Source organism: Haliotis cracherodii, unplaced genomic scaffold (assembly GCF_022045235.1).
Source record: "Haliotis cracherodii isolate W230 unplaced genomic scaffold, xgHalCrac1.p SCAF_9, whole genome shotgun sequence".
Classification (NCBI taxonomy): Eukaryota; Metazoa; Mollusca; class Gastropoda; order Lepetellida; family Haliotidae; genus Haliotis; species Haliotis cracherodii.
The window spans coordinates 3,804,360-3,831,718 of NW_027266343.1; the positions used below are offsets into that span (position 1 = coordinate 3,804,360).

General features: G+C 42.0%; 1 protein-coding gene across 1 annotated transcript in view; it reads left to right on the top strand.

The window, feature by feature from the left end:
• Positions 1 to 694: 694 nt before the first annotated feature.
• LOC139453260 (sushi, von Willebrand factor type A, EGF and pentraxin domain-containing protein 1-like) overlaps positions 695 to 27,359 on the top strand; it is a 43,341-nt gene continuing 16,676 nt past the window's right edge. Inside the window, exons 1-2 of the mRNA XM_071234895.1 lie at positions 695 to 985; positions 17,274 to 17,373. Of these exons, the coding sequence (XP_071090996.1) occupies positions 695 to 985; positions 17,274 to 17,373 (391 nt within the window). The remainder of the gene's footprint in view (positions 986 to 17,273; positions 17,374 to 27,359) is intronic.

Consider the following 27,359-nt stretch of genomic DNA (forward strand, 5'->3'; position numbering starts at 1 on the left):
CAGCCTGAACCAGACAATCCAGTCATAGACTTCATGAGCATCGATCTACGCAATGCAGAAACAGAGTCCGCGAGTCTGACTACGCCGTTCTGTAAGTGGCCTGACCTGTGAAGATCCGGGTTAGAATAGGTCTTCAGCAACCCATGCTTGCCTTAAAAGGTGACTATGCTTGTCGTAAAAGGCGACTAACGGAATCGGGTGGTCAGGCTCGCTGACTTGGTTGATGCACGTCATCAATCCCAATTTCGTGGATTGATGCTCATGATATTAATCACTGGAGTGTCTGGTCCAGACTCGTTTATTTACAGACCGCCTTCATATAGCTGGAATATTGCTGAGCGCGGCGTTAAACAACAAACCAACCAACAACTAACCAACCAACTGTAATAGGCCTCTTTGGACACACAATGGTTGCTCTTAAGACCAGTTTTCCAAACTGCCCTTAATCTTCACGGATATTGACCATGGACCCTGGCGTACTCCCACGATGTCATATCGCATAATGATACACACAGCGAGAGTACCGATTACTCAATTAGTTCAACAGTCTTACATTCACAACGTCCTACAGAGCAGTAGCTGTTTCATTGATCTGGTCAATGTTGTTTCCACAGTGAACATCACAACTCCGCGACTGATTCAAGTTGGAAGTCATGTGAGAAGCAGCTTGTGTTGACACGGCCACTGAGACGTGATGGCAGCTCCACAACTGACATTTTCCTGCTTTCTCATACACGTGTGGCTTTCTCCAACCGAAGGGAATAACTGGTTACGGAGTACTGACGTGAAACATTCCTCTCTCGAAGGACCTTTAGTGTGGACCGCAAAAGTTATGAACAAATTTCAGTGTGAAAATCTTTGTGCGAAATTGAAGTTATGCAGTTCGGCAAATTATGATCTAGAGACAAGGTTGTGCCAAACTGTGGGTTCATCAGCGAAATCCCCTCAATTTACAAAAGGCATTATTCGTCTGAAGGAACCTAGGGTGAGTGTTTTATATTTATGTGTGTGTGTGTATTTCTTGTTTAACGCCGCACTCAGCAATATTCCAGCTATATGACGGCGGTTTTGTAAATAATCGAGTTTGGATCCGACAATCCAGTGATTTACATCATCAGCATCGATCCACGCTATTGGGTGGTTTGCTGTTTAACGCCACACTCGGCAATATTCCAGCTATATGACGGCGGTCTGTAAATAATTTAGCCTGGACCAGACAATACAGTGAGTGATATCGTGCATCGTGGTGCGATGACATTCCCTCTAACAAAGTGACCAAGCCTGACCACCCGATCCGTTATGTCTTTAACGACCACAGCTTGCCAGGGACCAAATCTGTGCCGGATTCTCCGCGAGGGGAGTGTTTCGTAAGCTACAGTATCCATGTATATGTTATAGGTAAAATATTCACTGAATGGGTGCATCTCTGTATCTGTCGTAGTATTCCTATTTGACCTAAACTCGTTAGAGATTATCCATGTTCTCTGAAATAGTTATAAGTTCTTAAACATTTCCCTGATTTAAATAACATTATTTTTACTCCTCATCTCAACTCACCTCAGTTTATTCTTTCTAAACCACCTACGGAATGGGAAGGCTAGTAGCATAAGAACGTATCCGGGACTACATCGGTCGAGATCATGTAACAGACTTTTGAGGCCGTATAACATTGCTGTCCTGAGATGGAATGACGCCTACGACAGGACCAGAACCAGCCGGAATGGCTATGACTGTTTGACCAATCTTCGGTTGACATTTGCAACATCTTCCATGCAGTTTTCAATGATCAGATGTCTTCACTAAATGTAGTTTTGGTGAGGTTGTGTGGCTGTGTGTTTTTATGAGTTTAGAATTTTAGGGTTATTCACAGCTTGCTTGTTGTAGTTGTTTTAGATGCAGTCGAGTAGGCCTGTTTTGATAAGAAAGATGCCTAGTGCTTTATAAGTCGTTTATAGGGTTTAGTAGCGTTGCTAGTGTCATTTCATTGTTGCAGTTTAGTGTGGATGTCCTGTTGTTCTGTGTTACTGGTAATGTGTGCAATATAGTATTACGTGTTCGGGTGTTTCTTTTCAGTTTCAGTGGGGGCATTTACCGGTGTTGTGTTTTTTTAATTTGGTTTAGGTGGGAGTTTAACTTAGTGTGGCCTGTTTGTACTTTGGTTATTTTGTCAATATATGGGGTTTTATGATGGATTTTTGTGTGACTATTGTAGAAGGTGTTTTAGTTTGCAGTCAGATTTCCGATAGTTATTTTGCCACTTTGGGAAGATTTTCTCTTTTAATTTCGTTTTTTTTTATAATGGTAGGTTGATGCTAACTATTAAGTTTAGTGCTGATTTGGCTACGTGTTTTTTGCCAAACACACTAACGCGGGCAAGGATCTAACTATTTCCATGTCTTTACCTAGTATGTAGATTGTTGGCTCTTTTAATTATCTGTAGTATTAGTTTTGGGCGTTTATCTTGTGTTTTCGTTTTTTTATGGCCGAGAGCCCACTTAATGAGTCTGAAAGGATGAAGGTTGTTTTGGTGTATTTTAATTTGAGCGCCGTGCAGGCCTGTTACTATCCCAATTAATTCGGCTGTGAAAATGGATTGATTATTTGGGAGGCTATAGGATTTTGTTTCTTTTTTGGGGTTGTTGATATGGATGCCGAATCCTGTGCGTTTTGAGCCCGGGTCAGAGGACCCATCTGTGTAAATGTGGCACCAATTTCACATATTTTCGTGAATGTATGCTTGTGTGGTGGATTTAGTGGTATTTGGATCAGTTTCTTTATTTAGTTAGTTTATATGTCGATTTTTGGAGTTTTGAGTTTGGGTATGAAGAAGTTATTTGATGCTGTGTTTAGTTTTAAATTAGTTAGGTTGTGTTTATTTAGGTTATTTATTATGCGTTGAGAGATTGGATTAATTGAGGGTTGTTTATAAATAGTTACTTTTTTTTAAATTGTGTGAATAGTGGGTGCTACTGGTAGGGAAGGACATGCTTTCCCTTTTCGCCAACACCTGGTGTCGCCATTTTCTGTGGTCATAATTTCCACACCTATTTTGCTCATTACGTCAAATGGAATCTGTTTCGGTGGATTACCTAAACTAGTTATTCTCTTGCAAGGGCAATTTATATTTACACCCGTGCCCCAGCTCATCCATCAAAGGCAGTATGTTAGCTTTTGGTAAAGGGTGCCCGTGAAACGGGTGTCGGACCAATGATTCAAGGTGTGAAGCTTATGTCTCTGTCCATGTCGTAATAATGTTTGAATATTGTGAAAACAACTGGGAAATTGATGAAGAAAAAGTCACCTGTGAAGATCCTGGTACAATAGGTCTTCTGGCCCGTGAAGATACGGGGTAGAATAGGTCTTCAGCAACCCATGCTTGCCGTAAAATGCGACTATGCTTGTCGTTAAAGGCGACTAACGGGATCGGGTGGTCAGGCTTGGTGACTTGGTTGATGCATGTCATCGGTCCCAATTGCGTGGATCGATGCTCATGTTGTCAATCACTGTATTGTCTGGTCCAGACTCGATTATTTACAGACCGCCGTCATATAGCTGGAATATTGCTGAGTGCGGCGTTAAACAACAAACCAAACCAAAAAACAAAACCAATAGGTTTTCTGCAACACATGCTTGGCGTTAAAGGCGACTATGTTTGTCAAAAGTTATTAGTGTATAATTGAAAACACTTTTTAATGTCACCAAGTACATGACGATTTATTTCAGAGACAGAATCTTCTTCAATTCCAAGGATTATCAACCATAATGCGGACTATGCCGGAAACCATTATCGATTGAAACTAATTGGTTTAATCATATTTTTATTTCAAAAGAAATCTGGATCGATAAACAAGTAAAACGTGCTTGTGGAAATAGATCTCCAGGTAATAACTTAACAACAGCTGGTTATATGTATAAGATGGTACTAACATTAATATACAAAATGCACAAGTGAAATACATGAAGCCAATTTATTGACTGATTGAGTGAATATGTTTTTACGATGCTTTTAGCAATAGTCCAGCAACACCAGAAATCGGCTTCACACATTGTACCCCTGTCGGGAATCGAACCCGGGTCTTCGACGTGACGAGCGAACGCTTTAACCACTAGGCAACCCGACCGCACCCCCAATATAATGAAGTCAGTGGTGTATGTAAAATATATTGATGAGATGCCTTCACCAATACAATAACAATAATGTATAATAGCGCTGCTTCTCTGTGCGTGCTGTCCTCACGTGTCTTAAGCATACCATTTCTTTTGTCATTGTTTAAGGCGCCGCGATTCACTGTGCCGAGTTGCGTCCCCCGGGCACGCCAGAAACCTATGATTGTGGGTTCGAATCCCGGTTCGCCCCAATTATGTTTTTAGGTATGTCAGCACCATACCCGTGCTCGTGGGTTTCACCGAAGTGGTAAACGTCTGAGACCTGCATCACTTCGGGGTTTCCTCCCACATTAAGCTGACACGCCGTGATAAAACTGGAATAATGTTAAAAAAGCGGCGTTAAACCCAACTTACTCACTCACTCTTTTGTAATTGTTCACCAGCAGACACACCGACCCAGTTCGAGAAACAATAAAACATCAACTCCAGAGAATAACCAGTCTCGATTATCCGCCGATACAGATCACAATAAAAGTAATTCTTTTTATTTTCTTTCATGTATCATCATGTCAAAATATACACAATTGAAAAACCACGTGTACATACATGTACGTGTATTTCCAATTATTATCACGGCAGTTGTAAGGACAGACTCTTTTCAAATATCTCCTATCTGGGAGTATACATCACAATGAAGGACCTGATTTCGAGTTCGATTTGTCCCAATGACAACACCTTGCAATCAGCCAAATCAATGAGAAACAACATAAATTATACACACTTCGTTATACATCAATAGCTTAACATAGACAACACAAATGCCTCGGATATAACGACTAGATGGAGAATATATCTTTGTGCGATGCCGTCACATGGTGCTGCTTCCATAAACGATTGATCATCCTTTGATTGAAGTACCTTGGCAGTTTATCAGGCAAATACTTTATTAAGACATGACCCGAGTACATAAGTGGAAATGCGTTACGTCTTCAGAAATTGACAGAACTGCTTGTAAGACTACATAACAGAAACATGATCTGAATACAGAACCACTTTCAACCATATATCTTCTATTCACATCACGACAGAACTGCTTGTTAACTACCCGTGAAGATTCCGGGGTAGAATAGGTCTTCAGCAACCCATGCTTGTCGTAAAAGGCGACTAACGGGATCGGGTGGTCAGGCTCGCTGACTTGGTTGATGCAGGTCATCGATTCCAATTGCGTGGATCGATGCTCATGATGTGAATCCCTGGATTGTCTGTTCGGGACTCGATTATTTCACAGACCACCGTCATATAGGTGGGATATTGCTGAGTGCGGCGTAAAACAACAAATCAACCAACATGTTTAACAGAAAAATAACCTTTTCGGGAAACGTTATTATTCCCCGCCCATCAAAGTTGGCGGGTTTATATAGAAACGTCGTCCGTCCGTCCTTCCGTCCGTCACGTTTCGTTTCCGAAGCATAACTCATAATAAACCGTGCATTTTTTTTCATGAAACTTTGCAGGTCTGTCAGGTACATTGTACATGCTGAACTGGTGCCTTTTGCTTTTTAGAAATTTTAGAAATTTATATTTTTTACGTTACCTTGGCAATAAGATGGACTTAGGTTCCAAACTCTTCTTTTTTTAACAATTTCCATGACAAGTTCCACCTCGGTTTAAAAAGGGTTTCGGGTTTGTTTAGATTTAAATCATAAATTCTGCAACAGGGGCGGGGGATATAGCAACGTTAGTGGCAAACTCTTGTTTATTATTATTATATTATTGTTATATTTTGTTTGATATCAGTTGTTCATGGTGACATATATGAAACATTTCTTTATTCTTAATACAGTTAACGTGATATTCGTCCATTCTAATGTCTAATAATGAGAAACATAAGCAGATAACCCGTTGTGACAAACACAGTTCATGTTTGAAACGCGTTGCAGTCTAATGTTAAAAAACACAATGCGCCAAGTGCTATTTTATCAATCAATCATGGGAGCGATTGTACTTCAGGTAACCTTTTCAGAACAGTAATCGGTAGTAGCTGGAGATTGTTCACGGTTCTATATCTAATTAATCTATACTTACGGAACAAAGCCTGTGCAATTATTATCACTGACAATATGGGGGTGGGGGGTTGGTTTGTTGTGTTGACACGCAAACAATTAGGTGAAATGGGGTTTACGTCGCGTCGAAGATTATTGCACTTATATAGCGACGTGCATGTTCGTGTGTGTGTGGCTGCTTGTACTAGACCGGACTGATGCCGATCTATAGTGCTAGCTCACTGAGATACCATGCCGCAGTTTAACATGAATACCCCACTCAGACACAGTATACTGATAACTGGAAACCGTGATATGAAACATAACACACACCCTAGCTAATAAGTTTGGATCAGAAACACCAAGTAAGTCAGTACAAGATTGGAAATTGCCCCATAATTACTTACTAGCGAAAGTAAGATTCGAGCTGATCACCCAGTAACAAAGTGACCCGAAAAGAGGTTTAGCGAATCTAGGCGGTTGCTACACTTGTTGTTGTTGCATTAAGTGTTAAAGAGGTCGCCTTCTGCCTAAGCAATTTCGGCTGACCTGTCCCTCGATGGCACTCACGCTAGTCAGTCAGTCAGTCAGTTTCTAAGTTTTAACGACCCCTTCTAGCATAGCTAATTTCGGGGTCGGGGTGGCCCCGTACTAGTAGATAAGGGGAATTTGAAAAATAAAGTCCTGATAATGACGTGAATAGTGGGGATATGCTAAGGTAGCCACCCCAAAAATGTAATGTTTTATGGGGCAGGGGAATGGGGTGGAGGGCTGGGTGGTTGGTGTGTTGAGACGGGGCTATAGTGGGATTTATTTTGAGTATTTAGTGTTGGTTATGTTTTGTGTGGTTTGAGGCAGAATAAGAAACTATTTGATTGTTTCTGAAGTTGTTTTTGTGTCACATGGGTTTTGTTTGCAAGTAAAGGGGGATTGAGTAAATAATGATTTGGGATTTTAGTTTATTTTAATGTCTTGGGGAGAGGTGCGTTAGGTTTATATAAACCAAGCACTCACGCTACACTACGCCAAGGCTGATAAACCATACGCGCGGACGTCGGAGACGACAATCTCCCCTTGCTGGCCAGGAGAATGCTAAATCCGGGGAAGCTAACATAATTGTGCTTCCTAAAATAAAGAAAACACGAGTAGCCAAAAGAAAGCCCTGAACATAACCAACCCAAAGGTACCATTAAACATTTACAATCTGATATGTACAATTAGTGAGGTGTCAAAAATGACCATAAAAACATGAGGATACAGTACTAGATAATCCCGCTACTGTGCGGATTAAAGTTACTGAAACACTTTCAATCAATGAATAAGCTTGCATATATACATGAGATAACATATAACAATGGGGAGTCGGAAAACTTGGTACTTGGTATGCAAGCGTGACATTTTGAAAGCAAGTCTGCATATTTGCCATGTTTTTCCTCAATCTTGTCAATCACATTTGTGTCAAAGGGGACAGAAAATTCAATGATATAAATGATTTCACTTGATTTAGCAAAAAGGTCAAGATCAGGTTTGTTGGCCTGGATACGTCTAAGGCTGTAAATGGGCCTATTCCAGAGAATTTTGTATTTATCATTTTCCATGACGCCCTCTACATATTCCGGGTCGTACCATGGGTGGACCTCTTTGTCAAAACCACAAGCATGGTGAAGACGGTAATAAAATGATCGTGCTAAACTATCATGTTGTTTAAGATACCGTGTTTGTGCCAAAGCTGGGCATCCACTGACAATGTGTTGGACAGTCTCGTTAAATTCATTGAATAATCTACATTTCATAGTTAAAATCACACATTGACGGTTTCGAGTGGGAAGTGACTGGTCCTGAGCAGCAAACAGAAAGCCTTCTGTTTGACCTTTCAGGCCAGCCGACTTCATCCAAGTGAAGGACTCTGCAGGATTGCTGATCATCTCAACACTCTGCGCATAAACTCGATGCAGTGGTCGTTAAGATTGCCTCTCCTTGAAAAACTGAGTCTGGGCCGACTTGATATGGCAATTTGCTTGCTTGACACTCATTTCTGTACCGTCCAGCAGTACAGAACCATCAACACCGCCATTGAGATTATGTCCCACAACCTTGGCTCGTTTTAGAAAACTGTGGAATGCCTTGTTTTCACCTTGACATGCTTCACAAGAGGACCATCAGACAAATAAATGTGTGCAAAAGTGCACAAAACAATTCGATCATGAAGAGCCCCAACGTTAATCTAACCACGTCCTCCCATAATGATTGGTAAATATAAGCGATTGAGGGAAGAGCGAGGGTGGTTGGATCTATTGTCTAACATGATTCTTCGTGTGAGGGTGTCAGTACCCTGAATTTCTTGTTTCGTCCAATCAACAGTTCCAAAAGAATATGAAAGGGCGGGTACAGCATAAGTATTTGTGGCTTTTACTTTATTGTGAGCGTTCATCTCTGAACTCCAGATTTTCTTAAGTCTACATTTGTACTCAGCCCGAAGTTTTTCCTTCATATGGGCATTCTGGAGTTTGTCCCTAATCTGCATCCCTAAGTACGTATAGGCCTGATCTTCCACGAGATGTTCAATAATTCATCCCCCAAGTAAACTGACTGATCCTCCCTCTTTTATCTAGCCATGTTTCAGTTGTAGAATGTTGCATTTGTCAAATGCAAAGGACATGCCGATATCATTAGAAAAGGACTCGACAAGGAGAATCTGTTTTTTTATAGTGTCGATCCTCCATTGTCAATAAGTTCAAGGTCATCCATGTAAAAGAGGTGAGTAAGGGGTGTTGGGGATCTGTGCTGAGGAGGTCCAGAATGATAACCTTCCTCTTTGCTAAGCAAAAAGCTCAAAAGGATTTAATGACAAACAGAAACGCAAAGGACTGAAAGAATCGCCCTGAAATATTCCTCTTCTAATAGAAATGGGTTCCGAAGTCACAACCTGCCCCTGCGAATACATCTCAACTTGAGTTGACCAGAAAGTCATTAAAGATATGCGTAAAACAAGTAGTCACTCTGGGAGGTCAATACATTTCTGTGTCTTCTAAATCCATTAGTGAGGTACAAAATTCCAGCTTTTCTGTAGTCTGTCCAACACATTGAGAGGTTTCGGTGGTAAGTTCAACACTCAACACTTCAAGGATCATTCTCTGAACCAGCAATTGATCCTTACAACCTTTTTGATGACATTTTTTAGGCAATCGGGTGTAATGAAACACACCAATGGTGACCTTATTTTATCATGTACACTATTATTGTAATCCTCTACCCATGGTTCCTCGAGGTTACAGTTGCCGGATATAGACCACAACTGTTTCCAAAACCTTTCACTGGAACCCATGGTGGGTCTTTTCTCATCACTCTCATTCGTTGAATATAATTGCCTGTATGTTTGTTTTTCTTTTGATTTTAACAATTTATTTTGTTTTATGAAATTATTTTTCTTGTCACACTTTCTTTTTCTTTCTGTCCAAATCTTTAACTTTGCCTTTAGAGAATCAAGAATTTGATTGAGAATTATCTACTTTGTTGTCTTGTGTGTTTTTTTCAAAATTGGTCTCTGGCGTTTTGACGTAGATTGTCCGGAAGAACGCAATTTTAAACAAAGTTCTATCCAGGACACATCTTTCCTTGTTTCATTCAACCCTTAATTTGAAACCGGTTTTTCTTTTGATTGTTTTGTTTATTTCCCTTTTGTCGTTCATTTTCTTTGGAGACTGTATGGAGTTCCCCCTGTGTTCGAGCAGCAGGACACACGCAACAGTTAATGTCATAAGAGCAGTCCGCATTGAGTAACAGAAATAATGTCATTTAATTTATAAAGTTGATTCTATGGAAATGATTGGTTAATTTGTTTTTTTTATTGGCCTCCGTTTCCCAATCAGTAAATCACAGATTTGATTATCAAATGACATTAACAAAATATATAAGGGATCATCAGAAAGATCAACGACAGAAGAGGGGGAAAACTCAAAATCTTCGAGGCCAACATCAGAAATTTCCTTTTGTGGGTCATCAGGTAGTCTAGGGAGAACAATGCGAACGTTCATTTGCAATTTCGGGTTGCTACTGTTGGAACTGGGGGTTCATGCAAAGGTGTCTGACGAGCGTTGGCAGTTAGCTCACCAGACCTACGGCGCATATACAATTGCAGTCGCCGGAGCTGGTCGCGAATATTCTGCTCTGTCAGGTATGCATACATTGGCATGGCTTGGTCCCAATGTTGCCTCAGTAATTTGACATTTATACGTGGTATGTCTGGGCATCCTGTTGCTTTCGCACACTCAAGAAGTGTGGACTTGTGTTGGTACGTCCAAGATATTCTTGGGCGGGTTCTGTGCCTCCCCCTGGGGCAAGTCCCGTTTCCAGTTTGGTTGGTTTGTATACAGGAGGGAGACTGACTGGGCTGCGGAGTTGAACAATGTTGTTTGTTTATTCTTGGCGTTCTGTAACCCAGTAGTTGATCAGCTTCGGGGTTTAGCCTTAACTGGGTGGTGTACGTTTAGTTCAGCGGAATAAATCCTCCCTTTCTAGGCCCACCACGGAGAGGCTAACATTATTATTAATATTATTATTAACAACCAATTAAGCTACATGGGAAACACCAGATCAACACGGATCAGCCCCTACATCCTTTCGTTTAATGGACCATAGTTCTATTCCACTCTCCAAACTCTCAACATCATACATTTATAAGATGTCGGCCGGTCTCAAGGGATGTCTGGCTTAACTCAGTGTGCGAGCATATATATTCCGAGCAGTTACAAAGGCTCTCATATAGCTGGAATACTGCGGAGTTCCGCGTTTCACAACAAACACAAAAAACAACTTAGGCTCTGACACGGTATACAGCACCCCATTTACCCCGAGGTACCGATTGACAACGATCTTATCTTACCAGCATTGTATTCGGCCATTTATCTGAAATATCTTCATCTGCATGGCTAGCCGTCTGAAGGACACATTGATGGCTGACAGACGACGTGTCTGGTTGATTGCTTTTGTTTAAAGCCGCTCTCAACAATATTCCAGCGATATGATGGCGAACTGTAAATAATAGAGTGGAAAAATGCAATCCAGTGGAACGGGAACGATGACATGCAGTCAAACAATTCGACGGACAAGGCAACCAAATTAATGAAGTCGTCTTTTACGACCAGCTTGGGGCCAGTTCTAACCAACTGAGAAGACGGATGCCATGTTCTCATTCTGTGCTAACAATATCAATATATTTGATTAAGATATTCACGTATTCATATGTTAAAAATTCTGGTATGTTTAAGTTTGTGCGTTTTTAAAGAAGTGAGCAATTTCGTCATTGTCTAACCCGGAAAGCTTAGGACGCCTTAAAGGCGGGACTACACAAAGTGTCATAGCGCGATTGTTTAATATTAGCAAGAAAAAGAAAGTTTGTTACTGTCAAGTCGATGAATCGGTTACGGTATCGTCCGTAATATGGTTAGTTTAGTACTTTGAACTGCTAAATCAATAACAAATTTACAATAATTCATTCCCCCATGGTGAGGTGAAATGGAGTTTACCGTTGCGTTCAAGATTGTTGCACTTACATAGGGTCGTGTGTGTGTGTGTGTGTGTGTGTGTGTGACTAATGCCGATTTTACAGTTAGCCCACTGGGATTCCCCCTTAGACATAGTATACTGACTCTGAGCCGACCAGTCCTTGTTTCAGCCTCTTAATGCCAAACGACAGGCAGTGTAACAATAAGTACCATATTTTAACGTCTTTTGGTATGAGTGAGTTGGGTTTAACGCCGCTTTTAACAGTATTCCAGATATATCACGACGTGTCAGCTTAATGTGGGAGGAAAGCCCTAATTGATGCAGGTCTCAGACGTTTACCACTTCGGTGAAACCCATGAGCACGGGTATGGTGCTGACAAACCTAGAAACACAATAGGGACGAACCGGGATTCGAACCCACAATCATAGGTTTCTGGCGTGCCTAGGGGACGCAACTCTGCACAGCGAATCGCGGCGCTTTTGGTATGACGCGGCCGGGGATCGAACTCATGACCTTCCGCTCACCGGGCAGTCGCTCTACCATAAGACAACTGAGGAGGCCTGAACCCCCACCTTTGTTCTTCATGGAAATGTTTAGTTGTACGATTGGATGGTTGGTTTGTTGTTTAACGCCGCACTCAGCAATATTGCAGCTATATGACTGCGGTCTGTAAATAATCGAATCTGGACCAGACAATCCAGTGATTGACATCATGGTTTGGTTTGTTGTTTAACGCCGCACTCAGCAATATTCCAGCTATATGACGGCGGTCTGTAAATAATCGAGTCTGGACCAGACATTCCAGTGATTAATATCATGAGCATCGATCCACGCAATTGGAATCGATGACATGCATCAACCAAGTCAGCGAGCCTGACCACCCGATCCCGTTAGTCACCTTTTACGGCAAGCATGGGTTGCTGAAGACCTATTCGACCCCGGAATCTTCTCGGGTCTATTGACATCATGAGCATTAGTGGTACGAGACACTTCTTTGTTTATATATACTCTTCATAATAAAGTAGGGGATCCAAGGGTCACAATAGTATTTTTGGTTTGGTTTGTTGTATTACGCCGCAGTCCGCAATAGTCCAGCTATTCTGTAAATAATCGAGTCTGGACCAGACAATCCAGTGATTGATATCATGAGCATCGATCCACGTAATTGGGATCGATGACATGCTTCAACCAAGTCAGCGAGCCTGACCACCCAATCCAAAGATATATTTGTTTCTAATAATAGCTGTATGATAATATTGAACGAATTGAAAACACAACTGGTACTGAAGTATGACAGCAGGTTCAATGACCGTCAACAATCTTCAAGGACGACAAGGGCTAGATGGTAAATTTCAAAGTTGACGTTTTTGGATCAGTAGTGTGTAATACCGCCCCAATTTGTAAAACATTCATTCATTCGACGACGCATACTGCGTATGTCTCCCAACGGTGATTTGAGGGGGTCTGTCCCACTCCTCTTACCGCCGTCATATAGCTGGAATATTGCTGAGGGCGGCGTTAAACAACAAACCAAACCAAAACCCACTCCTCTTACAGGGCCTGGCCAAGGTAATCACAGACTGTGAACATTGAAGGTATTGGTCACAGCACGCTGACATTTGCACATAACATGTTTGTAGACGCCCCGCGCGTTGAAAACGCCGAATTATAAGTTTATGAACAGTGAGGAGAGGCGGGGGACACCAGAAATCGGCATCACACTTTGTACCAATATGGGGCGTCGAACCCGTTCTTAAAGAGAGAACGTTTTAACCACCAGGTTACCCTACCGCCCCTTTAACGTTGGAGAAGAAGCCAGATGAAGTGTTAAGTTTTGCCCCAAATGTGCAATTAAATAACTCACATAATCTTTTGAAAGTATATTTTCATTTTATGTACGCTCGACTAACCTTCGCCTTTGTGGATTTCTTCATCCTCCCATCCCATGGTTATATGTTGTTGTTCGATGTAAGTGCTAGAAACACAAACAAACAACGTCTGCAATCACCATGATGCATATGACAAAGACTATACTATTTGTCGAGTCACCCGTACCATTTCATGAAGAACACTCGCGTTCATTATTGGAAAGTGACATCTTCAGGGTGACGCTCAATATTTTTGGCGCCGAAGACTGGTATCCCCCGCCGTGATATTGCTGGAATATTGCTAAGCCGGCGTTAAACCGTACTCGCTCACCCACTCTACTTTGTTGAAAGGGCGGCCTGATGAAGGAATATTGCCCCTCCACCTACTTCCACCAGAAAGTGAAATAAACCGATGATTGATCATAAAGAAGACATAATGCAGCAAACACTTGTCGACGTCATTTGAGGCCGTAAGGGAGAATAAGTGCATTTCCGAGTTGAGACTATGAGGTGACTGATTTAAATCAGATGTTTCATTTACAAATGAAAGGAATTTGGAGATGGCAGCGTTTTTTATAGAATTTGTATCTTGTGATTTAGCCATAGCACGTCTGAGAATGTCATCATGGGTGGAAGAAATATATATTAATTATCCCGAAGACCTTTTGCCCTCTTAAATTACACCCATGAAGACGGATGTTGTGCTTCAGTACAGACGTATATGAATCGATGACCTCCAACATAATTAGGCCTATAATATTATAATATATATACATGCACAAAAGTTAAGCGCCACCATACTCATAGTCTCTTGATTTCACGTGTGGGAATCAGAAATACGAAATATGATGATGTATGACTGATAAGGCTTCCATATTTTCATGAACCCAAATTTGTCCAGATACCACAAGGAAAGCGTGCTTTACGTGTTGCTGCAGTTCCCTTACCCCATTAATAGTGAAATTCAAGTTCCAGACACGTGGTTGCATTTTGTTCTTATGTGAGATTCCCCTTCCAATAGAGGTTGAAAATCAGCCATGGTGAGGAGAAAGTTAACGAACGCTGAAAGATGGCAAGTAATAGGCATGAAAAATGCTGGCATGTCATGCAGGGCCATTGCAAGACAAATTGGTCGTCATCACAGTGTTATCACTCGTTTGATTGTCAAACATGGTAAAACCAATGATGTCAATGACAGGCATAGGTCTGGTAGGCTAAGAAAGACCTCTAACAGAGAGGGTAGACGTCTTTTCAGGATAGTCAGACGAAATGCATTTGCCACTTCAACATATTTAAGACTGCAGTGGATTACCCATCAGAGACTCTCGACGATGACCGTAAGGCGTCGCCTTAGAGCGTCTGGTTATAACGCCAGAAGACCAGTAAAACATCCTTAACTGACTGAGAGGTACATGCAGACTCGTCTGATATGGTGTCGTGCCCGTAGTCGATGGAACTTGGCCAATTGGAGAAGGATCTATTGGTCTGACGAGTGTCGAATGCTGCTACGAACTGTTGATGGTCGAATACGTGTTTGGAGGCAACGTAACACTCGTTTTGCACCAAGGAACATCCAGAAGACCTTAGCGTGTGGCGGGGGGTCTGTCATGATATGGGGTTGTGTTTCCTTCGGCTGCAAACTTCCGCTGGTGACAATTCGTGGACCCTGAATGGCCAACAATACCAAGATGCCGTTCTTCGTCCAGTGGTAGTCCCTCATTTTGACAACCATCCTCTTCAGACAAGACCTGTTTACATGGACGACAATGCTAGACCACACATATCTCGGGCAGTTTTGGCTTATTTGCGTCAAGAAGCTATTGCCACTCTTCCTTGGCCGGGCTTTAGTTCGGATCTTAATCCGATTGAGCATCTCTTTGACATTCTTGGCAGGAAAATCAGACATCGTGATCCCCCAGTTCAAAATCTCGCTGGACTTGAAGCCGCACTTCATGAAGAATGGATCCGTTTACTTCAGAGAAGCATTCAACGACTTGTAATGAATATGAGGCGTAGGGTTGAAGCTGTGGTCAATGTCCGTGGATCATACACACGTTACTGGAGTTCCTGTCTTGCAATAGACTCTGCACTCCCTAGAGTGTCTACGTGACACCTGACATGGTCTGCTGATATCATGACAGTTACATGACAAAAAGGTTTTTCAATGTTTTTTAATCCTTCAATTTCTGGTCTTCGGTAAAATTCCTTTCTGCTCATATTCTTTTGAAACACAAGATAAACTTGCTTTGGGACAACTTTTGCATCACATGAGGTTTATATATACGGCTTATAACAATCGTACATCTCGTTACAATAGTCATCATTAAGTGCCAAAATTAACAGCTCACAAATATGGTGGGTGGCGCTTAATTTTTGTGCATGTGTGTAAATAATATTAGGCCGTTTAAAAATCAAAGTTAAAAATAATTATCACTTATACCTTTTCTTGCTCAGGAACATAAGGCGTCAACACCAGAGAAAGACGGTCCCGATTGTACCACAAAACATATTCCATTGGGTGTAAAATGCAAATTAGCAGTGAAAAATATATGAACCGATCACTCTTGAATTGTAAGAGTAAGATTGATGAACTAAATGACGTCTTAAATAATATAAGACCCACAAGGCGGTAGGCAGTGAATTTCCATTGCATTATTCAAATCAGTATTTCCTAACACCATTTAGTTCTTTAGCATTATACCTGTGAAGACCTACATGGTTGATGCATGTCATCGTATCCCAATGTATCCCAATTGCGTGGATCAATGCTCATGATGTCCATCATTTGATTGTCTGGTCCAGACTCGATTATTTAGAAACCGCCGACATGTAGCTGGAATATTGCTGAGTGCGGTGTTAAACAACAAACCAACCAACCAACCAAACAACCAATCTTTAGCATTATAGGACTGCGGGTGAAATCGTGCATGTCGGAACCCTGACTAAAAACTTTAAAGCCACTTGCACAGGTACACTGCTTTGTCGCATTTTTTGTTGCAAATGTGCTCAGTTGATGATTAGATATTTATGCGTACTTACTGCCACATATTGCCTGTTGTGCCCGAGGAGTTAACCATAAATAAAGGATGTCCCCACAAGTGCCTAGGTGCATTCAGGTGAATTGTTTGATAGGTTTATGACAAAACACTCACCACAAGACTTCAACTTTCCAACAGTCACCTTTCACTTAATGTCGGGCTATACAGTCCTGAAGCTACAGTCTTTGATGTCTTTTGAGGCATAATCGAACATGCTCTTTCTTCCAAGATTTGAAAGAGCGTCATACAACTCTTGATCAGATGTGTTTGTTGTTGAACGCCTCACTCAGCAATATTCCAGCTATAAGAGGTGGTCTGTAAATAATCGAGTCTGGACCAGACAATCCAGTGATTTACATCATGAGCATGGTCGACCTCAAACACATGGTATCATGACTGTTTAATTCATAATCACGTGCGTATAATTTGGTAGGAATTGTACAACGGACTCTTAACAGATATTTTTAAATTATGGAAAGGGTTTTGTAGGTAGGAAGAGATGGTAATGTGACTTAGTTGTATTCTCCCCAGGGAGCTGAGAATGAGATCCGAGCGCATACTGATCCATTAACTTGGGTAATATTGTGTAGCTACGCCGAATAACTATTCAAAATGAAACTTAGGCGCTTTAAAATTGATTAGGAAAAGGGTTTTGTAGCTTTCATTTAAATAAAATATCTTACATATCTATATTATATTATTTAACTTGCAGCAGTTTCCCCGAGACAACCCCTGTGCTTCATACCCCTGCCCGGAAACGACTGTTTGCGCTACCGTTACGCCCCCTTTTGGACGCAGTTGCCTTGGTATTGGTAAGTATAGTCTATGGCATTTCGCTTGTGTTGGTTGGTTGGTTGGTTTGTTGTTTAACGCCGCACTAAGCAATATTCCAGCTATATGACAGCGGTCTGTAAATAATCGAGTCTGGACCAGACAACCCAGTGATTAATATAATGAGCATTGATCCACGCAATGCATCGATCCATGATGACATGCATCAACCAAGTCAGCGAGCCTGACCACCCGAGCCCGTTAGTCGCCTCTTACGACAAGCACAGTAGCCTTTTACGGTCCAGCATGGGTTTCTGAAGACTTATATATTCTATCCCGGATCTTCACGGTAAAATCATAAAACGTCAGAAAAGGCTTAAGATTTATTCAGACTGAAATTCTTTTGTGAATACCGCCCCAGATGCACATCAATGATGTAGTTCGATTTCGATCTTTAGAAAGTCATTTTTTTACATTTACACAAGGATATGCATGAGTCTATCAAGAAGTCGGGAGTACTGAGTACTTGAAGAATGACATGTCAAATTGAACGAGGTGAGGTAAAATGGGGTTTCGCGTCCAAGATTATTGCACTTATATAGTGACGTGCATGCACGTGTATGTGTGTGTGTGTGGCTGCTTGTACTAGTCCGGACTGATGCCGATTTATAGTGCTAGCACACTGAGATACCATGCCACAGTTTAACATGAATACCCCACTGAGACACAGTATACTGACTCCGAGCCGACCAGTCCTTGTTTTAGCCCCTTAATGCCGAACGCCAGACAGGGTAACAACAAATACCATCTCTTTGTTACGTCTTTTGGTATGACGCGGCTGGGTATCGAACCCCGGACCTTCCGCTCTCCGCTATTGAGAATGATAATAACGTTGTTAATTATAGGCTTATTACGTCGTAGATCAAGAACTAAGTTTGTCCAACAAACACTGCTTACCTAAAGCTACAGAACAGCAAACTGTTCAATATTTTGTAAGACCACCTCTTTTCCTAACACATGCTTCTATGCGGGGAGGCATACTGCCGATCAAGGAAGTTCATTAGTCCTACTGTCCCAATATCTTACCACCTCTACTTTCATATCTCATATCTCCTGTACATGGAGTGGACAAGCCTGTTGATGAAGGCCATTGGGATATGGGCCCATATCCTGTGGAACGCTACATGTAGCTCTGCTGCAGTTGTCGGCCTTGGGCGTACGTCGTTGAGTCGGCGTTGGATCTCATCCCACAAGTGTTCAATTGGATTCAAATCCGGACTGAGGGCAGGCCAAGGCATGATTTGGATGTTGTGCTGCTGGAGGAAGTTCCTGGTGACTCTGGCCGTGTGGGGACGGGCGTTGTCTTGCTGAAAGGTGTGGTTTTGATGACGGGAAAAAAATAAGGCACGATATGGGGTCTGATGACTTGGTCAATGTAGCGGAGAGCTGTGATGCCATTACCCCTGCCTGGACCAATATTCTGAAAGACCACAGGTCCCACTCTCTGGTTCAGTCCGATTCCACCCCATACCATGATGCTTGGGCCACCCCACGGGTCTCGTTCCATAACACAAGCATCAGCATAACGTTCGCCCCTCCTTCACCAGACCCTGACTCTGCCATCCATCGTTGAAACACAGTAGCGGCTTTCATCAGTGAAGATGATTCTTCTCCATTGCTGTTGACGCCAATTTTGATGCTGCCTGGCCCATTGCAGTCGGGCCTGTCGGTGACGATCTCTCAGGATGGGTACACGAGCAGGGCGGTGGCACGAGATGTTGTTGGCAGTTAGGCGACGTGGGACTGTGCGATCACTGATGGCACGCTGGTGGTTGCCAATGGTTTGCTAGCTGTTTCAGAGGCCATTCGGAATCGGTTCTGCAGATGTTGGCGTTTCAAGAACCGATCTTGTCTGGGAGTAGTGACTCTAGAACGACCACTACGCGGTCGGTCGTCGGTGGTGTTGTGGCGATGTTGCAAACGATATATCGTTCTGACGTTGACATTGAATGCATTTGCAAGACCTGTGCACTGTGGCAGTCTTCCGATCACTTATCTCTCATTTCCTGATAATCTTGGCAATCGAAATAACAAAAGACAGCTTAACAGTTTTGGGTGTCTTCACGTGTCTATTTATATATGTGTGGGCCCTTGGCCTTGACTACAACAAACTGTTCTGAACATCAAGGGTAAAGGGGTGGGGAATTCGAGATCACGAGAACCACGGGAGCGGATGCATAGGTTAGTGCAGACTTACCGACATGCAAGGCCTGGAGATATAGAGCACGTCAACCAACCCACAAAGCCTGACCACCCGAGCCATTTGGTCGCCTCTAACAACAAGCATACATGTAGGTTGCTGGGGACCTATCCTAACTTATTCTATCACTATTCCTGTGACTCATCGGTAGCTTATCAGGAATTGTGATCATAAACGGATGGCTTTATTTGATAAATAGGGAATGTCTTCGACATTTTCACATTCACAGACCTCCGTGGTCTGGGGGTAGAGCGTCTGCCCGGAGGGCGAAAGTTTGCAATTCGATCCCCGGCCGCGTCATACCAATGGACGTGGAAATATGGTACTTGTTGTTACCCTGCCTAACGCTCGGCATTAAGGGACTAAAATGAGAACTGGTCGGCGTGGAGTCCGTATACTGTGTCTGAGTGGGGTATTCATGTCAAACTGCCCAATTGTATCTGAGTGGGCTAACACTATAAAGGCGACTATGCTTGTCGTAAAAGGCGACTAACGGGATCGGGTGGTCAGGCTTTCTGACTTGGTTGCTACATGTCATCGATCCCAATTGTGTGGATCGATGTTCATGATGTCAATCACTGGATTGTCTGGTCCAGACTCGATGATTTTACAGACCGCCCTCATATAGCTGGAATATTGCTGAGTGCGGCGTTAAACAACAAACAAACAAACAAAACACTAAAATCGGCATTATTCGGACTAGTACAATCAGTTACACACACGTGCATGTACGTCGCTATATAAGTGCAATAATCAATTTCAAGCTGTTGTATCATGTTGATTAACGTCGCACTCAGCAATGTTACAGCTATATTACGGCAGTCTGTAAATAATCGAGTCTGGACCACAGTCCAGTGATTGACATAATGGGCAACGATCCACGAAATTGGGATCGATGACATGTGTCAACCGCGTCAGCGAGCCTGACCACCGATCCCGTTAGTCACCTCTTACGGCAAGGATGGGTTGCTGAATACGTTTTCTATCCCGGATCTTCACGGGGTTTGACGCCTTTAACGCACAAAGCGGTGAACAGGTTATGTCCTGTCAATGCCACCTGTCACCATGGAGATGACTACAGTTATCGCGGAATAAACAAGGTAGTAACCTGGAATATTGTTCCTGTTTAATTAGGTTGTTCAGTCTGTGCCATACATATGTAATTGATTTGTGACAGATCAAACAAAGGATTAGATATTTATTGTTCCAATTCATTTATCCCTTCAGTGATCTTCAGTTACATGTCGATGGATGTGTTTCGGCTCGATACGATGACCATTAGTGACAGTAGTTACCTGCGAAAGTGAGTAGAGGTGAAATGGGGTTTAACGTCGCGTCCAAGATTATTGCACTTATATAGCGACGTGCATGTACGTGTGTGTGTTTGTGTGACTGCTTGTACTAGTCCGGACTGATGCCGATTAATAGTGCTAGCTCACTGAGATACCATGCCACAGTTTAACATGAATACCCCACTCAGACACAGTATACTGACTCCGAGTCGACCAGTCCTTGTTTTAACCCCTTAATGCCGAGCGCCAGACAGGGTAACAACAAGTACCATCTTTTAACGTCTTTTGGTATGACGCGGCCGGGGATCGAACCCTGGACCTTCCGCTCTCCGGGCGGACGCTCTACCACTAGACCACGGAGGCGGTTACCTGCGAAAGATTGATGATGGGCCCATGCATATATTTTGCTGTTTATAATTAAGTGATATGTGAAAGGTTAGCGTGCATGCAACAGGAATCGAGGGTCATAATTATGATGGCGGAGTGCCATGTCACTGTCGAGAGCAAAGAAAAAAATGATCGTGGACAAAGAGCAATGCCAAGGAAAGCAGGGGTTAGTTTGTTGTTTGCTTGTTTTTTGTTCAATGCCGCACTCGGCAATAGTCCAGCTGAATGACATGGTCTGTATATAATCGAGTCTGGGTCACCAGACAATTCATTGATTGACCTCATGAGCATCGATCTACGCAATTGGGATACGATGACCTGCACCCACCTACCGTGACTGACCACCCGATCCCGTTAGTCGCCTCTTACGACAAGAATGGGTTGCTGAAGACCAATTCACACATTCAAATATTGGATCATACATTCTTCCTGGTTACATGAAATGTTCAATTGCCTTAAAAGTACCTTCAATGTATCAACTGAATACATTGACTGGTTGTGGTAATGCTTTAAACATCGTTCGGTTGTATCCTTGGGGCGTGGGCAATAAAAAGTTGGTTGGTTGGTAGGTTTGTTGTTTAACGCCGCATTCAGCAGAATTCCAGTTATATGACGGCGGTCTGTAAATAATCGGGTCTGGACAAGACAATCCAGTGATTGACATCATGAGCATCGATTCACGCAATTGGGATACGATGACATGCATCATCAACCAAGTCAGTTATGGCAATCATGGGTTGCTGAAGACCTATTTTAACCCAGATCTTCACGGGTCTGCAAATATGAACCGTCAACGCCAGAGAATAATCATTCTCGATTATCTGTCGAAAAAGATTACATTGGCCGTAAAAGTCAAAATAGCTGTGAAAATTATTTGAATGGGTCACCGAGAATCCGTGATATCACAATGTGTTGGGGAAAAGGGTAAGTATGCCCTGCCCTACCAATGATTTGGTTTGTTTGTTTGTTGTTTAACGCCGCACTCAGCAATATTCCAGCTATATGACGGCGGTCTGTAAATAATCGACTCTGGAACAGACAATCCAGTGATAAATATCATGAGCATCGATCCACGCAATTGGGATCGATGACATGCATCAACCAAGTCAGCGAGCCTGACCACCCGATCCCGTTAGTCGCCTTTTACGACAAGCATAGTCACCTTTTACGGCGAGCATGGGTTGCTGAAGACCTATTCTACCCCCTACCAATGAACCTCCAGGGCCACCTGTGATGTTACCACAACACATATATAACCAAAGTTGCTCGGGGCCGGGGACAGGATTTGCAAGTTTCAATCGAGACTATATTTACTCTCATTTATTAGTTCACACAAGGCTCAATTTGTGTATCATTTATTTCATTTTTGGGGTATAGGTTGTGAATTTATACAAATTATTTAATGTCGGAGATTATTTTTTGTCTTTACGTTTTTCGAAAAAACAGTATATTGTGCTCCGTATGTTCATGTCAACAACTCTGCCTTTGTTGATTTGTTAGAGCAAACTTAATAAATTTGTCCGCGACCTGTTTTCATGTGTTAATTAGAATGAGTATTATGTCGTCCAATCGCAGCCTACGATAAATCGGCCACCGGCTGTCTACTCGTCTAGCAAGAAAGGAACCCAGTCTGACAGGAGTAGGGATATAATGAACTACATGCTGGAAGCATGGATAGGACACGTAGCCCAACACACGACTTTTATCCTGATCAACTCTTCAGTTTAAAAGGGGAAACCAAACTGTGGGACTTCGGGGGCACGGGTGGCCCAGTCGTCTAAGGCGCCGCGATTCGCTGCGCAGAGTTGCGTCCCTTGGGCACGCCAGAAACCTATGATTGTGGGTTCGAATCCCAGTTCGCCCCGATTATGTTTCTAGGTTTGTCAGCACCATACCCGTGCTCGTTGGTTTCATCGAAGTGGTAAACGTCCGAAACCTGCATCACTTCGGGCTTTCCCCCCACATAAGCTGACACGCTGTGATATAACTGGAATACTGTTATAAGCGGCGTTAAACCCAACTCACTCACTCACTGTTCCGACTCACACAAAATATTCGACATTCAATTCTAAACCAAATCACTGTCACGCTGCCTCCTATTGTGTTCTGTATGGCTGGCTGCAGTATCCCGCACACCATCTACATGCCATGCTTCAGTGGTCAACCCATCATTCTCAGACTTTCATGACAGGCAGCTGACACGCTGACTGTCCATGACAACAATAGCCCAGCTAGGGATGTCTTCAGCAACCCATGCTTGTCGTAAGAGGCGACTGACGGGATCGGGTGGTCAGACTTGGTTGATGTATGTCATCGTATCCAGTGATTGACATCATGAGCATCGATCCACGCAATTAGGATACGATGACATGCATCAACCAAGTCAGCGAGCCTGACAACCCGATCCCGAGGGTCGCCTCTTACGACAAGCACTTTCGCCTTTTAAGGCAAGCACGGGTTGCTGAAAAACTATTCTAACCCGGATTTACCCGTGTACAGAAGCTGCAATTTCTTTAAAAAAATGGTTATTTCATCATGAGGAAAAGTAAACATTCAGCTCGTCAAGCAGCAATGGAATGCCTTGTTTTCCTTTTCAAACTTGAGAGCATGTTCCACTGACAAGAGCTTTGCAGCTGTTTCTTTACTAGGTGGGGACACTGAATGACACTCTGTGGATGCCCAGGAATAGGAAGGGAAACAGGCAGTGGCAGTGTGCTCTGTTAGAGGTTCTGTTTGGGTGCTGATACTTGCATCATCAGGTGTGATGTATGCTGGAAGTAGTTCTTTCAGTCAAACAGATATTTCTTCTTGGAGCTGAATTTCCTTGTTTGACTTCATGTTCTTCTTTGATTGTTTGTTGTGTAGTATTTTATAAATAAAATCTCTCTGCAACCTTTCTTTTTAGAGATTTACGTGTTAACGAGAAACTAGATCACTGACTTAGGATTATACAGACTGACAGACAGTTTATTTGTATATGTGGCAAAAAGGCCAAAAGTAAAAATTTACTATCATGTATTCAATAACACTGTACAAGTTACAGCGCAACCTTGACAGTGTAGTTTCAGAATATGTACAACGGGTTTACAAACATGGAGTGTAGTTTCAGAACATGTACAACGGGTTTACAAACATGATGTGTAGTTTCAGAACATGTACAACGGGTTTACAAACATGATGTGTAGTTTCAGAACAGGTACAACGGGTTTATAAACATGGAGTGTAGTTTCAGAACATGTACAACGGGTTTACAAACATGGAGTGTAGTTTCAGAACATGTACAACGGGTTTACAAACATGGAGTGTAGTTTCAGAACATGTACAACGGGTTTACAAACATGATGTGTAGTTTCAGAACATGTACAACGCGTTTACAAACATGGAGTGTAGTTTCAGAACATGAACAACGGGTTTACAAACATGGAGTGTAGTTTCAGAACATGGACAACGGGTTTACAAACATGATGTGTAGTTTCAGAACATGTACAACGGGTTTACAAACATGAAGTGTAGTTTCAGAACATGTACAACGGGTTTACAAACATGATGTGTAGTTTCAGAACATGTACAACGGGTTTACAAACATGGAGTGTAGTTTCAGAACATGTACAACGGGTTTACAAACATGATGTGTAGTTTCAGAACATGTACAACGCGTTTACAAACATGGAGTGTAGTTTCAGAACATGTACAACGGGTTTACAAACATGGAGTGTAGTTTCAGAACATGTACAACGGGTTTACAAACATGGAGTGTAGTTTCAGAACATGTACAACGGGTTTACAAACATGGAGTGTAGTTTCAGAACATGTACAACGGGTTTACAAACATGATGTGTAGTTTCAGAACATGTACAACGGGTTTACAAACATGAAGTGTAGTTTCAGAACATGAACAACGGGTTTACAAACATGGAGTGTAGTTTCAGAACATGGACAACGGGTTTACAAACATGATGTGTAGTTTCAGAACATGAACAACGGGTTTACAAACATGGAGTGTAGTTTCAGAACATGGACAACGGGTTTACAAACATGATGTGTAGTTTCAGAACATGAACAACGGGTTTACAAACATGAAGTGTAGTTTCAGAACATGTACAACGGGTTTACAAACATGATGTGTAGTTTCAGAACATGTACAACGCGTTTACAAACATGGAGTGTAGTTTCAGAACATGAACAACGGGTTTACAAACATGGAGTGTAGTTTCAGAACATGGACAACGGGTTTACAAACATGATGTGGAGTTTCAGAACATGTACAACGGGTTTACAAACATGATGTGTAGTTTCAGAACATGTACAACGGGTTTACAAACATGATGTGTAGTTTCAGAACATGGACAACGGGTTTACAAACATGATGTGTAGTTTCAGAACATGGACAACGGGTTTACAAACATGATGTGTAGTTTCAGAACATGAACAACAGGTTTACAAACATGAAGTGTAGTTTCAGAACATGTACAACGGGTTTACAAACATGAAGTGTAGTTTCAGAACATGTACAACGGGTTTACAAACATGAAGTGTAGTTTCACAACATGGACAACGGGTTTACAAACATGATGTGTAGTTTCAGAACATGTACAACGCGTTTACAAACATGGAGTGTAGTTTCAGAACATGAACAACGGGTTTACAAACATGGAGTGTAGTTTCAGAACATGAACAACAGGTTTACAAACATGAAGTGTAGTTTCAGAACATGTACAACGGGTTTACAAACATGAAGTGTAGTTTCAGAACATGTACAACGGGTTTACAAACATGAAGTGTAGTTTCACAACATGGACAACGGGTTTACAAACATGAAGTGTAGTTTCAGAACATGTACAACGGGTTTACAAACATGGAGTGTAGTTTCAGAACATGTACAACGGGTTTACAAACATGGAGTGTAGTTTCAGAACATGTACAACGGGTTTACAAACATGGAGTGTAGTTTCAGAACATGTACAACGGGTTTACAAACATGGAGTGTAGTTTCAGAACATGTACAACGGGTTTACAAACATGATGTGTAGTTTCAGAACATGTACAACGGGTATACAAACATGAAGTGTAGTTTCAGAACATGTACAACGGGTTTACAAACATGAAGTGTAGTTTCAGAACATTGTACAACGGGTTTACAAACATGAAGTGTAGTTTCAGAACATTGTACAACGGGTTTACAAACATGAAGTGTAGTTTCAGAACATGTACAACGGGTTTACAAACATGAAGTGTCGTTTCAGAACATGTACAACGGGTTTACAAACATGAAGTGTAGTTTCAGAACATGTACAACGGGTTTACAAACATGAAGTGTCGTTTCAGAACATGTACAACGGGTTTACAAACATGAAGTGTCGTTTCAGAACATGTACAACGGGTTTACAAACATGAAGTGTAGTTTCAGAACATGTACAACGGGTTTACAAACATGAAGTGTCGTTTCAGAACATGTACAACGGGTTTACAAACATGAAGTGTAGTTTCAGAACATGTACAACGGGTTTACAAACATGATGTGTAGTTTCAGAACATGTACAACGGGTTTACAAACATGATGTGTAGTTTCAGAACATGTACAACGGGTTTACAAACATGAAGTGTAGTTTCAGAACATGTACAACGGGTTTACAAACATGATGTGTAGTTTCAGAACATGTACAACGGGTTTACAAACATGATGTGTAGTTTCAGAACATGTACAACGGGTTTACAAACATGAAGTGTCGTTTCAGAACATGTACAACGGGTTTACAAACATGAAGTGTAGTTTCAGAACATGTACAACGGGTTTACAAACATGAAGTGTCGTTTCAGAACATGTACAACGGGTTTACAAACATGAAGTGTAGTTTCAGAACATGTACAACGGGTTTACAAACATGATGTGTAGTTTCAGAACATGTACAACGGGTTTACAAACATGGATTTCATAATATACTTACATTGGTCTCTCAGTCCTATTACGAAATACGTAGCGTAATAACACGGATAACTTAAATAACATCTTTGTATCATCGTTATGGAGCATATCATACAGCTTTTCTCGAGATGGTACATTTCTAAAATACTGTTGCATGTACTAACT